At 39.7% G+C, this 14,526-nt stretch overlaps 1 protein-coding gene across 2 annotated transcripts in view; it reads right to left on the bottom strand.

Annotated features, from left to right (window-relative positions):
- PDE8A (phosphodiesterase 8A) overlaps positions 1–14,526 on the bottom strand; it is a 92,475-nt gene that overhangs the window by 31,071 nt on the left and 46,878 nt on the right. For both annotated transcript variants that reach the window (XM_081964732.1, XM_081964731.1), the window contains exons 2-3: positions 1,958–2,014; positions 812–1,002 (exon numbers count right to left, since the gene is read on the bottom strand). In XM_081964732.1, coding sequence (XP_081820858.1) covers positions 812–1,002; positions 1,958–1,984 — 218 coding nt within the window. In that variant the 5' untranslated portion in view covers positions 1,985–2,014. The remainder of the gene's footprint in view (positions 1–811; positions 1,003–1,957; positions 2,015–14,526) is intronic.

Genomic DNA, 14,526 nt, shown 5'->3' on the forward strand with positions numbered 1-14,526 from the left:
AGTCATGAAAGTATTGAACTAGGATAGGAAAACCCAAGTTCTAGCCCGTCCTTAGACACAAAAGCTTTTTGGGTGACTGAGCCAGTTAGTTGCCCAACCTAACTTACAGGATGAACTGCGGGGAAAACCAGGAAAAGGAGAACATAGAACATAGACTCATAGGTCTGGAGGGAACCTCAAAGGTCTTCTAGTCCAATGCCATGCTCTCAAGGCAGGAGACCTTATACCAGTGATGGGTAACCTTTTCAACACCGAGTGCTGAAATTGGAACACATGTGCATGTGTTGAAGCACCAGGGTTCGGAAGAGAGCAGCTGTCCAGCATGCATGAACACAACGGAGCGCAGAAGAGCAAATGACAATGGTGCATGTGCTCAGAGAGAGGGCTCTGCGTGCCACCTCTGACATGCGTGCCATAAGTTCATCATCATGGCCTTATACCATCCTGGTCAAATGACTGTCCAGTTTATTTCTGAAAAACTCCACTGATGGCACACACACAACTCCAGGAAGTAAGCTTTTCCCAGTGATAAATTCTTGTCCCTGGAGCCTTAGTTATGCCACTGATCTCTTGAATGAAAGTCAGATGAGAAAGTGAACGCATCGAATACTTCCAACGTTATTTGGAATGTCAACGCATCTGAGTCACCGAGAGCCAGGGAAGGATTTCACCTCTCACAAAATGATCTCCGCCCCAGGAGTGGCCAGAGGCCAAACCTCAAACATCCTCAGGGCATCATGACCTTGTCCCACAAGGTTAGTGATGTCCCATATGACTAAGACGTTGACTGCAAAAAAAAAAGAGGACTCACCTGCATAGCGTTTCTGCGTCGAAGTATCTCGAATTCCTGTGATCAATAATGATGATTTCATGGTGTTTATCCAAAAAACACTCAAGGGCAGATTCAGGTGTCCTGGCAATGCTACATCGGAAGCCCGCTTTTTCACAGGCCCAGCAAAACCCATTGCTCTGGTTGTCTTCTTTGGCAAACACTAAGAGTACCTAATGAAAGGAAAACAAAGATGGGGACATGGGTCAGGGCATACATGTAGGCAGCTGATAACTGGCATATGGCTCTGGCCCCCTCTCTGCCTCCAACACAGAGCCCTCATCAGAGTCTCCCCCAGACTCCAGGACTGGCCCATGTTCCTCTCCAACCTCCTCACTGTCCGAATCTGCTGCCAGCTCTGCTGGCCGCTGGCGGGCGACAACACCATCCATCCATCCACTGAAAAGGTGGTAAGTGTGAAAAATAGCCATAAGTCACTTTTTTCACTGTGGTAAGTCGAGGACTGCCTGTACTTTATCCCAGCAGCAGGCAGCTTCTGATTTTTTGCTGGCATGGCCGCTGTCAGTATAACAATCAAATTTACCTAGGCTGCGGCTGTACTAATACCTCTGGACCATTTCTGTATTCAGCTAAGTCGAATATTCTCCAAGCAACTCTTAGCTTTAGTTCATACTTCTAAGCAATTCCAGGCATTCCAACTGTGCTTATATTTGGATTAGAGCTGCTGGAATGTCAATAAATCTCAACATTTACACCTACCTGTGTAGGCTGAATGTGTTTATGCGTGTGAGCAAAAACACACATACACACACACACATACACACACTGCTTAGGTTTACACTTTGGATTAAACCTGCTGGAATGGCAATAAATTTCACAATTTATACCTACGTATAACTGATATATATATGCGCGCTTGCACAAATGCCCCAGTTTAACTCAGGATTTTATTAGCTCAATACTCAGTGAAATGGGCTGTGAATATTGCTCTAAAAGGCACATTTTACCTGGCTTTCTTCCATTCCCTTTTACTACTCTAGGATGCTATGAAAACCACTTCAGCTGAAAATGCTATTGAAAAAGCCAGCATTAAATGTATAGGCATTTCTTCATTTAGGTAACCAATTCCTGGACAAACCAAGAGATGCATCTTTAACGGAGGCTTACCTGAAGTTGTTCTCGGTGAAGTCTCATAGGGCCAAATTGCACATCGGTTCCCACTGCCTAAGAAGAAGAAAGGGACAAATTTAAATGATATTGCAGGAGAAGAGCAGACAGAGATGGAGGGTGGGGTTAAAAGTGTCATCAGTTTGGAATCTTTCCCATTACAGCTCCCTGTGAATTTCTGTTGATCCTTATCTAGGACCTATTTAACTCTGACTGTTAGTTGGCCAGATTCTTGTGTATAGATAGCAATGATAAACACTTCTATGAGTTGGACACGGCAAACGCTCCTGGTTATTTGGGCCAGAAAGAGATGCTGCATCTGGGCAAAGAAACATAGATATCACTTCATGGTTTCCTCCTAACTCAGAAACATCAAGTGTCAATCTCAAAACCGCATGGAATTTGCAATCAGTTACAACAACTCTAAAGGAGCAAATGAATCAGCTCATTCCAAAGCTTTTTGGCTAGCTATTTCTTAAGTGGACTAAAATAACAATAATAATTAATCACAGAACTTGCTCAACCTGCTACCTATTTGGAGAAGAACGTTTGAAATCAGCCTGATGCAAAAAGGAAGAATACAAAAATATCAAGAAGTTTCACCGTTTCTTTCTGTACTTTTAACTTTTTAAATTTCTTTTTCCTTTCCTCACTTTATATTAGTCCTTGTTATTTTTTAGTCTCCTTTTTAATTTTTTTAACCAAAAGTATATATATAAAAAATCCCAACACAAGCAGAATGGGTAAACAATGCATTTTATTTACAGCTGGGCAGATAATAATGGTTCCCCCCAACCCCCACTATACTGATGTTCTGGATGCACAGAAATACGTAACAACAATTTAGTAAGGAAACAGTAAGGGGGGATGTCATTCTTTGCTTAAAAAATCTTTGAAAAACATTAGACCAATAAACGACAAACTATCAACAGAAAACCGTAACAGCTGAAAAGGGGATTACACAATTTAACTCTGAAATTAGTCAAATTATTATTATTATTGCATCAACAGAATTGTATCACAGCGGCCAGTTGTTTTGCCGGATTTGGCACTAGTCAGGCCCCACCCAGGGACCTAGGACGTCGTAACGTATTTTCGTAATATGTGTGCGGATCCAAGCAGTGCGGCCTTTTGCATTTAGCTGATGGTGATTTTGTCAATTTTTTACTGTTTTAAATGTAATTCCAGTGCTTTTGGAATAGCACCCAGTGTGCCGATTACCACTGGAATTACCACTGCTGGTTTGTGCCATAATCGTTGAATTTCAATTTTTAAGTCCTGGTATTTTGCGATTTTTTCATATTCCTTCTCGGCGACCCTGCTATCACCTGGTATTGCGATGTCTATGATTGCAACCTTATTTTTCTCAACCAGTGTGATGTCTGGTGTATTATGAGCCAGTATTTTATCCGTTTGTATGCGAAAATCCCACAAGATCTTGACCATCTGACCCTCAACAACTTTTTCAGGCTTATGTTCCCACCAGTTTGTTGCTGTTTTAATATTATAATTTTTGCACAAATTCCAGTGGATTATTTGTGCCGTAACTTATGATTATGATTATGATTATGATTATGATTATGATTATGATTATGATTATGATTACGATTACGATTACGATTACGATTACTATTATTATTATTATTATTATTATTATTATTATTATTATTATTATTATTATTATTATTATTATTATTATTATTATTATTATTATTATTATTGCATCAACAGAATTGTATCACAGTGGCCAGTTGATTCGCCGGGTTTGGCATTAATTACTAGTCAGGCCCCACCCAGGGGCCTAGGACGTCGTAACTACTTCTTTTTCTTCTTCTTCTTCTTGTTGTTGTTGTTATTATTATTATTATTATTTGCTCAGCTTCTGATTATTCTGAATCTGAATAGCAACTGATGGAAGGAGAGCACAGAAGTAAATGAATGGATTTCTGTCTGGTTTTGACTGACTCCAAACTTTTGGTTGCCTGAAACAAAATATAACTTGATAGTTCTACATTTTTTATGCAGAGGTACAATGGTACTAACACTAAAACCTTGTCCTCCATTACTATGGAAGTCTAACCAAGATGCTCAAAGCAGAGAGATCCCCCAAAATGTCAGTCATGATTATTTGATTGAAGGTTTGCTCATCCCTTTGGTCCTTGACTTACTGGTTGCTTAGTAGCGCGTCACAACCAAACCCCAAAAAGGAAAGTTATGACCTAGATTATGATTATGACATAACCACATAAGAAAAAAAAAACATCCCCATAGCAAACCATGGATTTCCTTAAAGACCGCTGCAATAAAAGGTCGTAAAATCTGGTTGTTCATATGATCAACCCATTTTATGACCATTATGAGCCAGCTCCATTACCGTTGTATGTTGAGGGCTATTTGTATTCATTGACATATACCAAGAGGCCAACTTTTATCATGTAATCAAGGCTCCGATCTTGAATATTTCGACACCCAACCATACGCATAGATGTCCCTTCATTCTGCCCTAGACTATGAAGTCCTCTAGATCAGGAGTCTCCAACCTTGGCAACTTTAAGCCTGGAGAAGTTGAAGTCCTCCAGGCTTAAAGTTGCCAAGGTTGGAGACCCCTGCTCTTAGATTGCAGACAGAACTCTAATCCTCAATCCTATTTTTCTATTTACACCACGACTCACCACAAATCCTTGAACAGTATTTGTAGGAACACCATGTCGGTTTTGCTTTATCTTAAAATTAAACTGTTGGAAAGGATTTTGATAAGCGCAGCAAAGAGAGGATTTGAGGCACGTGCATGGGATTTATTGCAAACAGATTCTGATGACTACGAAAAAGGAACGTTTACAATGTTATCTTTCCTAGTAAAACCACAGGTTGTGATCCGATTTAATCCTCCAGCTGTCCAGAACTTGAGTAATTACTCCAATGCGTAATTTGAAAGAGTCAGCAGACTATCCCTCACACCACATAAAAGTCTGAAAATTACACGCTTTCTCCCTGGCTCCAACACTGGGAATACTACTGATCTTAAGATTTGCAGATGCTTTTTCATTTATTACTTTAGAAATCACCCATTTAATTTACATTTTAAACTGAAACCCCAAAGAAGGAGATAGGAGGAAGAATTCAGAATAATAGAATTGGAAGAGACCATGGAGATCTTCTAGTAGTCCAATCGAGCAGGAGGTCCTATAAGCCAAATCATGGTCCAATCTCTTCTTGAAAGCCTCCTGTGATGGCGCAACCACAACCTCTGGAGGCCAGTCATTCCACAGATTAATTGTTCTAACTGTTAGGAAATTTCTCCTTAGTTCTACATTGGTTCTCTCCTTGATTAGTTTCCATCCATTGCTTCTTGTCCTGACTTCAAATATTGGAGCACTGCTATCATGTCAACCCTAGTCCTTCTTTTCATTAAATTAGACACACCCAATTTCTGCAACCGTTCTTCATATGTTTTAACCTTCAATCCCCTAATCATCTCTGTTGCTCTTTCTCTTTCTTCTTTTTTCCAAACAAAGTTTTTTTAAAAAAAAATTTATTACAAATTTTAAATTATTTTGTAAACAAAGTTTTCCCCTTTAACATTCTCCAGTATGCATAATTCATTGTACATCATATTTCCATTTTCAATTTTAGCCATATTATTTTCTTCCCATATTTTCCATCTTAAACTTAATTTTTTCTCAACACATAAACAATATCATTATTTGCCCCTTCAGAAATAAACCAAATTTATCATTTCATTTTCCATCTGTTATTCTATTTTCTATAGGTAGCATAGATCCTCAAATTCAATTTTTATATAATAAGCATTTTACTTAATTAGTTATCCACAATTAACAATGTTAATATAATTCCCTCACCTCTTAATTAGCTACATATCATTAACAGCATTAACATATTTCATTTGATTCTACTAATATATCCCTTCTTTCCTTTCCTCCTTTTTAAACCATTTTTTCTTAGTTCATCTCTTACTCTCTTTAATGTTCTACTTTCCATTAATTTTCTGGTTGTCCTTTTGTGCTACGTTCTTAGATTCTATTTTTTTCCTTTTATATGTATTATGTCTTTTCTATTTTTGATAGATTGTTTGAATCTATCTTTCTCTTTCTAGAGTCATGGAACTGTTTCTTTGCTTAATAGTTGTCCAAGTCCAAAAACATCTCAAACTTGAATCTCCCACTGTCTCACCAACTCTCATTGGTTCATGCCTTATTATACATTTTCTCTTCCTGTTGCTGAGGATTCAGAGGTATGAACTTTACATAGGCGGCTGCCAACTATCTCCAACCGAACTCATCTTTTCCACTATGCAGAGATTTGATCTGTAGATACCAGCAAAAGATGATATGGAGAAGGGGGCTTGCCCAGCTTCAGACAGGCTCACTAGCAGACTTCTAAGACACTTACACACAACGAAGAATGTTCTTTCTGCGCCAACTCAGAAAGCTCAAACTGCCCAAAGAGCTGCTGATTCAATTCTACAAAGGAATTGTTGAGTCTGTCATCTGCACCTCCATAACTGCCTGGCTTGGCCTCTGCAACCCAACAAGACATACACAAACTTCAACGGATAATTAGCACTGCAGAAAAAAAAAACAATTGCTACCAACCTGCCTTCCATTGAGGACCTGTATACAAAACAAGTCAAAAAGAGGCTGTGAAAATATGTACAAATCCCTCGCATCCTGGATGTAAATTGTTTCACTCCTACCCTCAAAACGACGCTATAGGGCACTGCACACCAGAACAACAAGGCACAAGGACAGTTTTCCCCCCGTGCCATCACTCTGCTAAACCACTAATCCCCACAACACTGTCAAATTATCTACTAAGACTGTATTATTATTATTATTATTATTATTATTATTATTATTATTATTATTATTATTATTATTATTATTATTATTATTATTATTATTATTATTATCTTCCTTCCTAGTACCCATCTCGCTCTACTTATGACTATAACCATGTTGCTTGTATCTTTATGCTTTCTATTGTTTTGTTTCCTAGTATGATTGGATTGTTTATTAGTAACCTATGACTATCACTAAGTGTTGTCTCTTATGATTCTTTATGAACATATCTAATTTTTCTTTATGTACACTGAAAGCATATGCACCAAAGACAAATTCCAAGTGTCCAACCACACTTGGCCAATAAAAAACTCCGTTCTATTGATCCAATTAAAATCATAGTGTTGTTTTCAGCCTGTTTCGAAGCTATTTTCCCATAAACACACACACACACACACACACACACACACACAAACAAACACACCCTCCTTAACACTATTTATTGCCTTAAAAAGCAGGGCAATTTGTTGCAATAACAACCTGACCGTTACAAAAGCACTTTTCCTTTGGCCACCAAAAATACATTTTATTCATGCAGGAAAAAGAATCTGTGAATTCTTAAGTACGTGAAATGCATCTCTCTCCCTCCCTTCCCCCCCCCCTCTCATCTGTCAGAAGGGGCCATGTTAGTCAATAATTTTGTGTGCATGACTTGCAAACAGAAAACATGCCCTGACCTAAATGACGTTGGCTTTGCGTTGTTATTTTTTTAAAAAAAATTTTTAAAGAACAACTCGGTTACCCAATTGGCCAAGTCAGCAAAAAGGAAAAAGAGCAGACAATGTCAGATGCCACTTGTATTCAGCAACATTTCTAATTTAAACTGCTCCCTGCTCAGTTTTCGAACAACTTTTGTTTCCATGAGGTCAACTCTGCAATTCGAAGAGAGGATTTTAAAGGTCTCCGCTTCTAAACCCAGAAAGATGCTCACCAAATAGAAAGTTTTTCCAAGTATTTGTAGGGTATTCAACCTTGGCAACATTAAGACTTGTGAACTTCAACTCCCAGAATTCTCCAGCCAGACATGCTGGCTAGGGAATTCTGGGAGTTGACATCTACATGTTTTAAAAGTTGCTAAGGCTGGATACTCCTGATCTAAAGTAAGTCCTGGGCCTATAATGGATCATATCCTGGATGGATGACAACCGACTAAAACTCAACCCTTCCAAGACGGAGTGGCTGTGGCTTCCGGCCTCCCGGTTCAACCAGTTGCTTCCATCTCTGGCCATTGGGGGCGTGCAACTGGCCCCCATGGAACAGGTGCGCAATTTGGGCGTCCTCCTAGATGCCCGGCTGTCCATGGATGACCATGTAACAGCCGTGGCAAGGGGGGCGTTCCATCAGGTTCGCCTGATGCGCCAATTGCGCCCCTTATTGGACCGGGATGCCCTACGCACAGTCACCCATGTGCTAGTGACGTCTTGCCTGGACTACTGCAATGCTCTCTACATGGGGCTTCCCTTGAGATGCACTCGGAGACTGCAGTTGGTCCAGAATGCGGCCGCGCGAGTGATTATGGGGAGGACTAGATACTCCCCTGTAACGCCTCTCCTGCGCGAGCTGCACTGGCTTCCTGTAGTCTTCCGAGTGCGTTTCAAGGTTTTGATTATGATCTTTAAAGCGCTTCATGGCAGAGGACCTAGTTACATGCAGGATCGCATCCTGCCCCATACATCCCTACGACCAATCCGCTCACACAGAGAGGGACTTCTTCGGGTGCCGTCCGCCAAACAGTGTCGGGGGGCGACACCCAGGAGCAGAGCCTTCTCTGTGATGGGCCCAGCCCTATGGAATGACCTCCCCGGTGACATCAGGACTACTTCCGATCTCCGCTCCTTCCGTGTACAGTTGAAGACCCACCTCTTTCAATTATCTGGCCTGGCTCAACCGTAAATTTTTCTTACTCCTCCTGACAGTTCTTTTAAATTTTTAAATTTTAAATTGTGTTTTTACAATTGGGGTATTTTAATGGTGACTTTTAATTGTCCAATGTGATGTAATTTGTTACCTCCTCCGTGCATGTATGTCCTGTATATATGTATGTTTATGTGTTTGTATACATGTTTTATGTTTTATATACTCCATTGTACGCCGCCCCGAGTCCTGTCTGGAAAGGGAGCGGCTAATAAATTTAAATTTATTATTATTATTATTATTATAATGTCCAGCCCTGGGGTGAAATCTACTTCTGAAAGCCACCTCTGCGCATGTGCAGGACTTCCATGCATGCGCAGAGCGTCAAAAACAGACGTGATGATGTCCGGGCAGGTGGGAGGAGCCTGCTACTGAGCGCGCCTGCAAAGATAAGTAGAAGGGGGGGGGATCCACTGTGACACGCAATTTAGCTTAGCTGGAAATCAAGAAATCCTGCTTTCTAGTTAATATAAATTGCACATCACAGCTACCGGTTCGCCCAAAATAGGAGCATTTTTTTTACTACCGGTTCAAGCGAACCGGTAGCATTTCATGCCTGATCCAGCCAGCCAGTTTGTTCAACTGGATTCATGTATTTGCTTCCTATTTGCATCCTTTCCTCATTAATAATTTTACTTGTGCATTGCATGAATTGAGAATGCTGGTAGGCTATGCAATGCAGGTGACCAAGGCAGTAGGATTGGATGCTTTTCTTAATTTTTTTTAATTTGTTGTAGCGATTTATAAAGTCCTTCTCACAATTATAAATTACAGATGTAAAAAAAAAAAACCAGGGAAAAATACAACTTAATACAACCCAAACCCAAATCAAGAACGTTTCGTCTCCTTACCTGTCTCCTTTTTCTCTTTTTAAGAAAAATAAGTACTTTGAGTAATTTGAATAAATCTCACCACTCTTTGCTCCAAATTATGAACAAGGGAACAAGCTCAGGCCTGCAGGATCCTAGCAAGTCCAAAATGTCTATTTTGCTTCCTTTTTGGCACTCATAAATATTCATTTACAAGACCAGCCAGATTCCACCAGCGAAAGAATGACGCAGTGATTCAGAATGATGGGTGAGGGTGTGAGACAGTGAGAATGACAGAATGACAGAGTTGCAAGGGATCTTGGAGGTCTTCTAGTCTTGCTCAAGCACAAGACCAATACCATTCCAGACATAGTGGCTGTCTAGTTTCTTCTTAAAAACCTCCAGTGTTAGAGCATCCACAAGTTCTGAAGGCAAGCTGTTCCACTGGTTAATTGTTCCCACTCTTAGGGGAACAATTTTACTCTTAGGAAATGCCTCTTTAGTTCTAAGTTGACTCTCTCCTTGATTAGTGTCCATCCATTGCTTCTTGTCCTGCCTCTCATGCTTTGGGAAATAGGCTAACCCCCTGTTCTTTGTGGCAGCCCCTGAGATATTGGAACACTGCTATCATGTCACCCCTAGTCCTTCTTTTCTCATCTGGCTTTCTGGATATTTGGGAGCCAATCCCAAAGCTGGCAGGAATAGCCAACACTCCAGAAGAACAGGGAGCTTGACTCCTTGTTCTTCATGCAATTGCAAGATCCAGAAGGATCTTGACAGAGTTGAACATTGGGCGCTATCTAACCAAATGAAATTCAAGAGTTAAAAAAGTAAAGTTCTACATCTAGGCAAGAAAAACGAAATGCACAGGTACAGTATAGGTGGTACCTTGCTCAATAGTAGTAACTGTGAGAGGGATCTTGGAGTCCTAGTGGACAACCATTTAAATAGGAGCCAGCGGTGTGCAGCAGCTGCCAAAAAAGCCAACACAGTTCTAGGCTGCATGAACAGAGGGATAGAATCAAGATCCCGTGAAGTGTTAATACCACTTTATAAGGCCTTTGTAAGGCCTTCAGTTCTGGTCTCAAAAAGATGTTGAGACTCTAGAAAAGAGTGCAGAGAAGAGCAACAAAGATGAGTAGGGGTCTGGAGGCTAAAACATACGAAGAGCGGTCGCAGGAACTGGATATGTCTAGTCTTATGAAAAGAAGGACGAGGGAAGACATAATAGCAGTGTTCCAATATCTCAGGGGCTGCCACGAAGAAGAGGGAGTCATTCTCTAAAGCACCTGAGGGTAGAGGAGTGAAAGGGGAGTGGAGTTTGCAGGAGACAATTAGTCCGCTTAATTGGTTCGTGACTCTCCAAGACTCCTTGCCAAGTTCTGCAGATATCGGCCTGGCAGCTCTCCAAGCCAGATAAGGTCTGTGTCTGTAAATCCTCCCTTGAAAGACTTTGCTGGATGTGAATGAGCAGAATTCACAGTAAATTAATAAAAGGGGTTTTTACTGGGACGAGGAGTTTGCTTCATGCTCTCGGGAAGCCTCGGTCAGAACACTTGGATAGGTAGATGTTTGATGTTTCTGCACATTTAGTCAGATGAGAGTTGAAACCCCCAAATTTTTGGAAGGCTGCCTCCTTCTGCTTATGAATACAGAAAGCTTTTTAGGCACGGTACAAAAATTAAGGACAAGGAACAGAGTTTTCTTACCAAACACGGAGACAACCGGAAGAAGGGATGGGAAAAGAGAAAACAAGCATTCATCTTTCCCACTTATATAAACATTTCTTGATGAATAATGCTGAAAGTCCCCAATGAACAGAATCAACTCCAGGATGCGTGGAGCAAATATTTTATACTATGAGTGGTCCTCCATTATTGCTGTGGATGATTAATCTAGATCACATGTCCATTCTTACTCAGAGAGGACAAGTCAAGGAAGTTGGACAGACATCTACTGCTGGGACTGCTGTTTCTCCCTTGTCCTGCAACAGCCCAGCGAGATCGGCTGAGAGTTAGGGATAGAATAGAATAACAGAGTTGGAAAGGGCCTTGGAGGTCTTCTTGTCCAACCCTGTGCTCAGGTAGAAAACCCTACACCACTTCAGACAAATGGTTATCCAACATCTTCTTAAGAACTTCCAGTCTTGGAGCATTCACAACTTCTAGAGGCAAGTGGTTCAGTTGATTAATTGTTCTAACTGACAGGAAATTCCTCCTTAATTCTAAGTTGCTTCTCTCCTTGATTAGTTTCCACCCGTTGCTTCTTGTCCTGCCCTCGGGTGCTTTGGAGAATAGCTTCACTCCCTCTTCTTCATACAATTACAAAACAAACTGTTGTAAGTCAAGGAGTACCTTTAGAAATCCTTCACCCACCATTCCATCCCTCTCGTTCTCCAGTTCAACTGCCTGGAAACAAGCTATTTACCCTTTTATTTACTGTCGAAATAAAATTTAAAAAAAAACCAGTAACATACATTGGAAAAGATCCTAAAATAGTTATGGCCAAATGAGCATGACTGATTGGAATCAAAGGGCAAATAAACTAGACATTGACCTGACATAACCCATCAAAGCACTTCAAGTTTCTCCTCCTGGCCATGAGTCATTCTGTGCCATCTAGCCACACAGCCACAACCTACTTGTGTGAATGTCTGTGTAAGCCTAATTCTTTTTTTTCCCCTTTCCACAGAATGCAAACGCTCCCAATGGCCTTGCTCTCCAAATACCTCCTAGAGAGGGAGGGGAGGCACTGAGAGCGGAACTGCTTGGCATAAAGCTCTCCCTTTCGATCGCTGCCTAATCCCAAAGCTTACATTTTCCAAAAGTTCACCCATGCTCATTTGCAGCAGGGATTTTTTGGGGGTGACTGCAATGCACGCCACGTGGGGCTCCCCTTGAAGAATGTTTGGAAGCTTCAAACTGGTGCAGAAGGCAGATTGTGTGGAGTACATTGGATGGTGTACAAAGTTGATAAATAAAAAAAATGGATCGGGTTGCTTGGCGCAAAGCTATTATTTTATAATCTATGACCTATTACTTGCTGTTTATATGTACAGTACACTTGAGCTTATGCATCAGACAAATTCCTTGTGTGTCCAATCACACTTGGCCAGTAAAGAATTCTTGTCTCTTCTGTTGTTCTGTTCTACTCTACTCTACTCTATTCTGTTGTTCTACTCTACTCTATTTACTCTACTCTACTCTAACTCTATTCGGTTGTTCTATTCTATTCTACTCTACTCTGCTCTACTCTACCCTACTCTATTCTGTTTTTCTACTCTACTCTACTCTGCTCTAAATCTATTCTGTTGTTCTACTCTATCCTATTCTGTTGTTCTACTCTATTTACTCTACTCTATTCTGTTTTTCTACTCTACTCTACTCTACTCTACTCTACTCTATTGTTCTACTCTACTATACTCCACTCTATTCAAGTTGCACTGATTGCTAGTGGGCTTTTGGGTGCAACTCAAGGTGTTGATTGTCACCTATACAGGCTTTCATGGTTTAGGGTTGGATTTTTTTTCAGGTAACCCAACCCTAAACCATGAAGGGCTGTATAGGTGACAATCAATGCCTTGAGTTGCACCCAAAAACCTACTGGCAACCAGTGCAACTTGAGTTGAGTAGAGTAGAATAGAACAGAACAGAACAAGGAAGGGAAGAGAAGAGAATTCTTTATTGGCCAAGTGTAATTGGACAACACACAAGGAATTTGTCTTTGATGCATAAGCTCAAGTGTATTGTACATATCAACAGCAAGTAATAGGTCATAGATTATAAGATAATAGCAGTGTGCCAAGCAACCCAATCCATTTTATCTGAAGAATGGTCTTTTCCCAGTTTTTTCTACCTGTTCAATGCTTTGGGCCTCATTGGCCAAAAATACTGATTGTATGGTGGGATCTAGAAGACAGAAGTCTTTCCTTCTCCCTTTGAATAATAGGACAGTCCCAACCCTGCCGGACTTTTGTTAAGGCCTTAAAGGCCTGGTTCTGAGCTTAGGCCTGAGCAGCCCAAGTGCATGGAGGGACCCGCTTTTTGGTTGTATGCTGCTTTGACTTTTGGTCCTGTTTTTATTTTAATTTAATTCTGTCTGCCGCCCAGAGTCACTTGTTGAGATGGGCGATCCTATAAATTGAATGAATAAAATAAAATAATAAAATAAAATAAATAAAATAAAATAATAAAATAAAAAATAAAATAAAAAATAAAATAAAAAATAAAATAAAAAATAAAATAAAAAATAAAATAAAAAATAAAAAATAAAATAAAAAATAAAATAAAAAATAAAATAATAAAATAAAATAATAAAATAAAATAAATAAAATAAAATAATAAAATAAAAAATAAAATAAAAAATAAAATAAAATAATAAAATAAAAAATAAAATAAAATAATAAAATAAAATAAAAAATAAAATAATAAAATAAAATAAAATAATAAAATAAAATAATAAAATAAAATAATAAAATAAAATAAAAAATAAAATAATAAAATAAAATAAAATAATAAAATAAAATAATAAAATAAAACAAGTAAAACAAAAGGAACTTTTGAACGTTGGTGAATAGACAAATGGGATAGATCGTTTCTCCAAATTTCCTCCTTGGAGAAAGAAGCTGCAATGATGTCTCAAAGCCTGGTGGAACAACAACAACAAAACCCATGGCTTCTCATTTCCTCTTGGGATTTAATGGTAAGCGAAACCAGGAAGGCTGCCCTGGGCAGAGCATTGCAGAGTGAAAAATCAGCACACATCCTTGGGCACCCTCCATCTCAGAAACCTTTCCTGCAATTCTTCCCTGCTTTGCTAGAATTTCTTCTGCAATTCCTCTTTTTGTTGAACGGAAGGAGAATGGGTAGAGAGGGAAAATGGAGAGGAACTGTTGAAGTATTACAATGTACTTGCTTTTCAAACCACCGGTGGAATTTAGGGTTGCAAACTGAACCGTGCCCTCCTCTGACTTGAAGCTGCCGGATGG

The sequence above is a fragment of the Natrix helvetica genome (assembly GCF_964273705.1).
Source record: "Natrix helvetica genome assembly, chromosome: 12".
Taxonomy (NCBI): Eukaryota; Metazoa; Chordata; class Lepidosauria; order Squamata; family Natricidae; genus Natrix; species Natrix helvetica.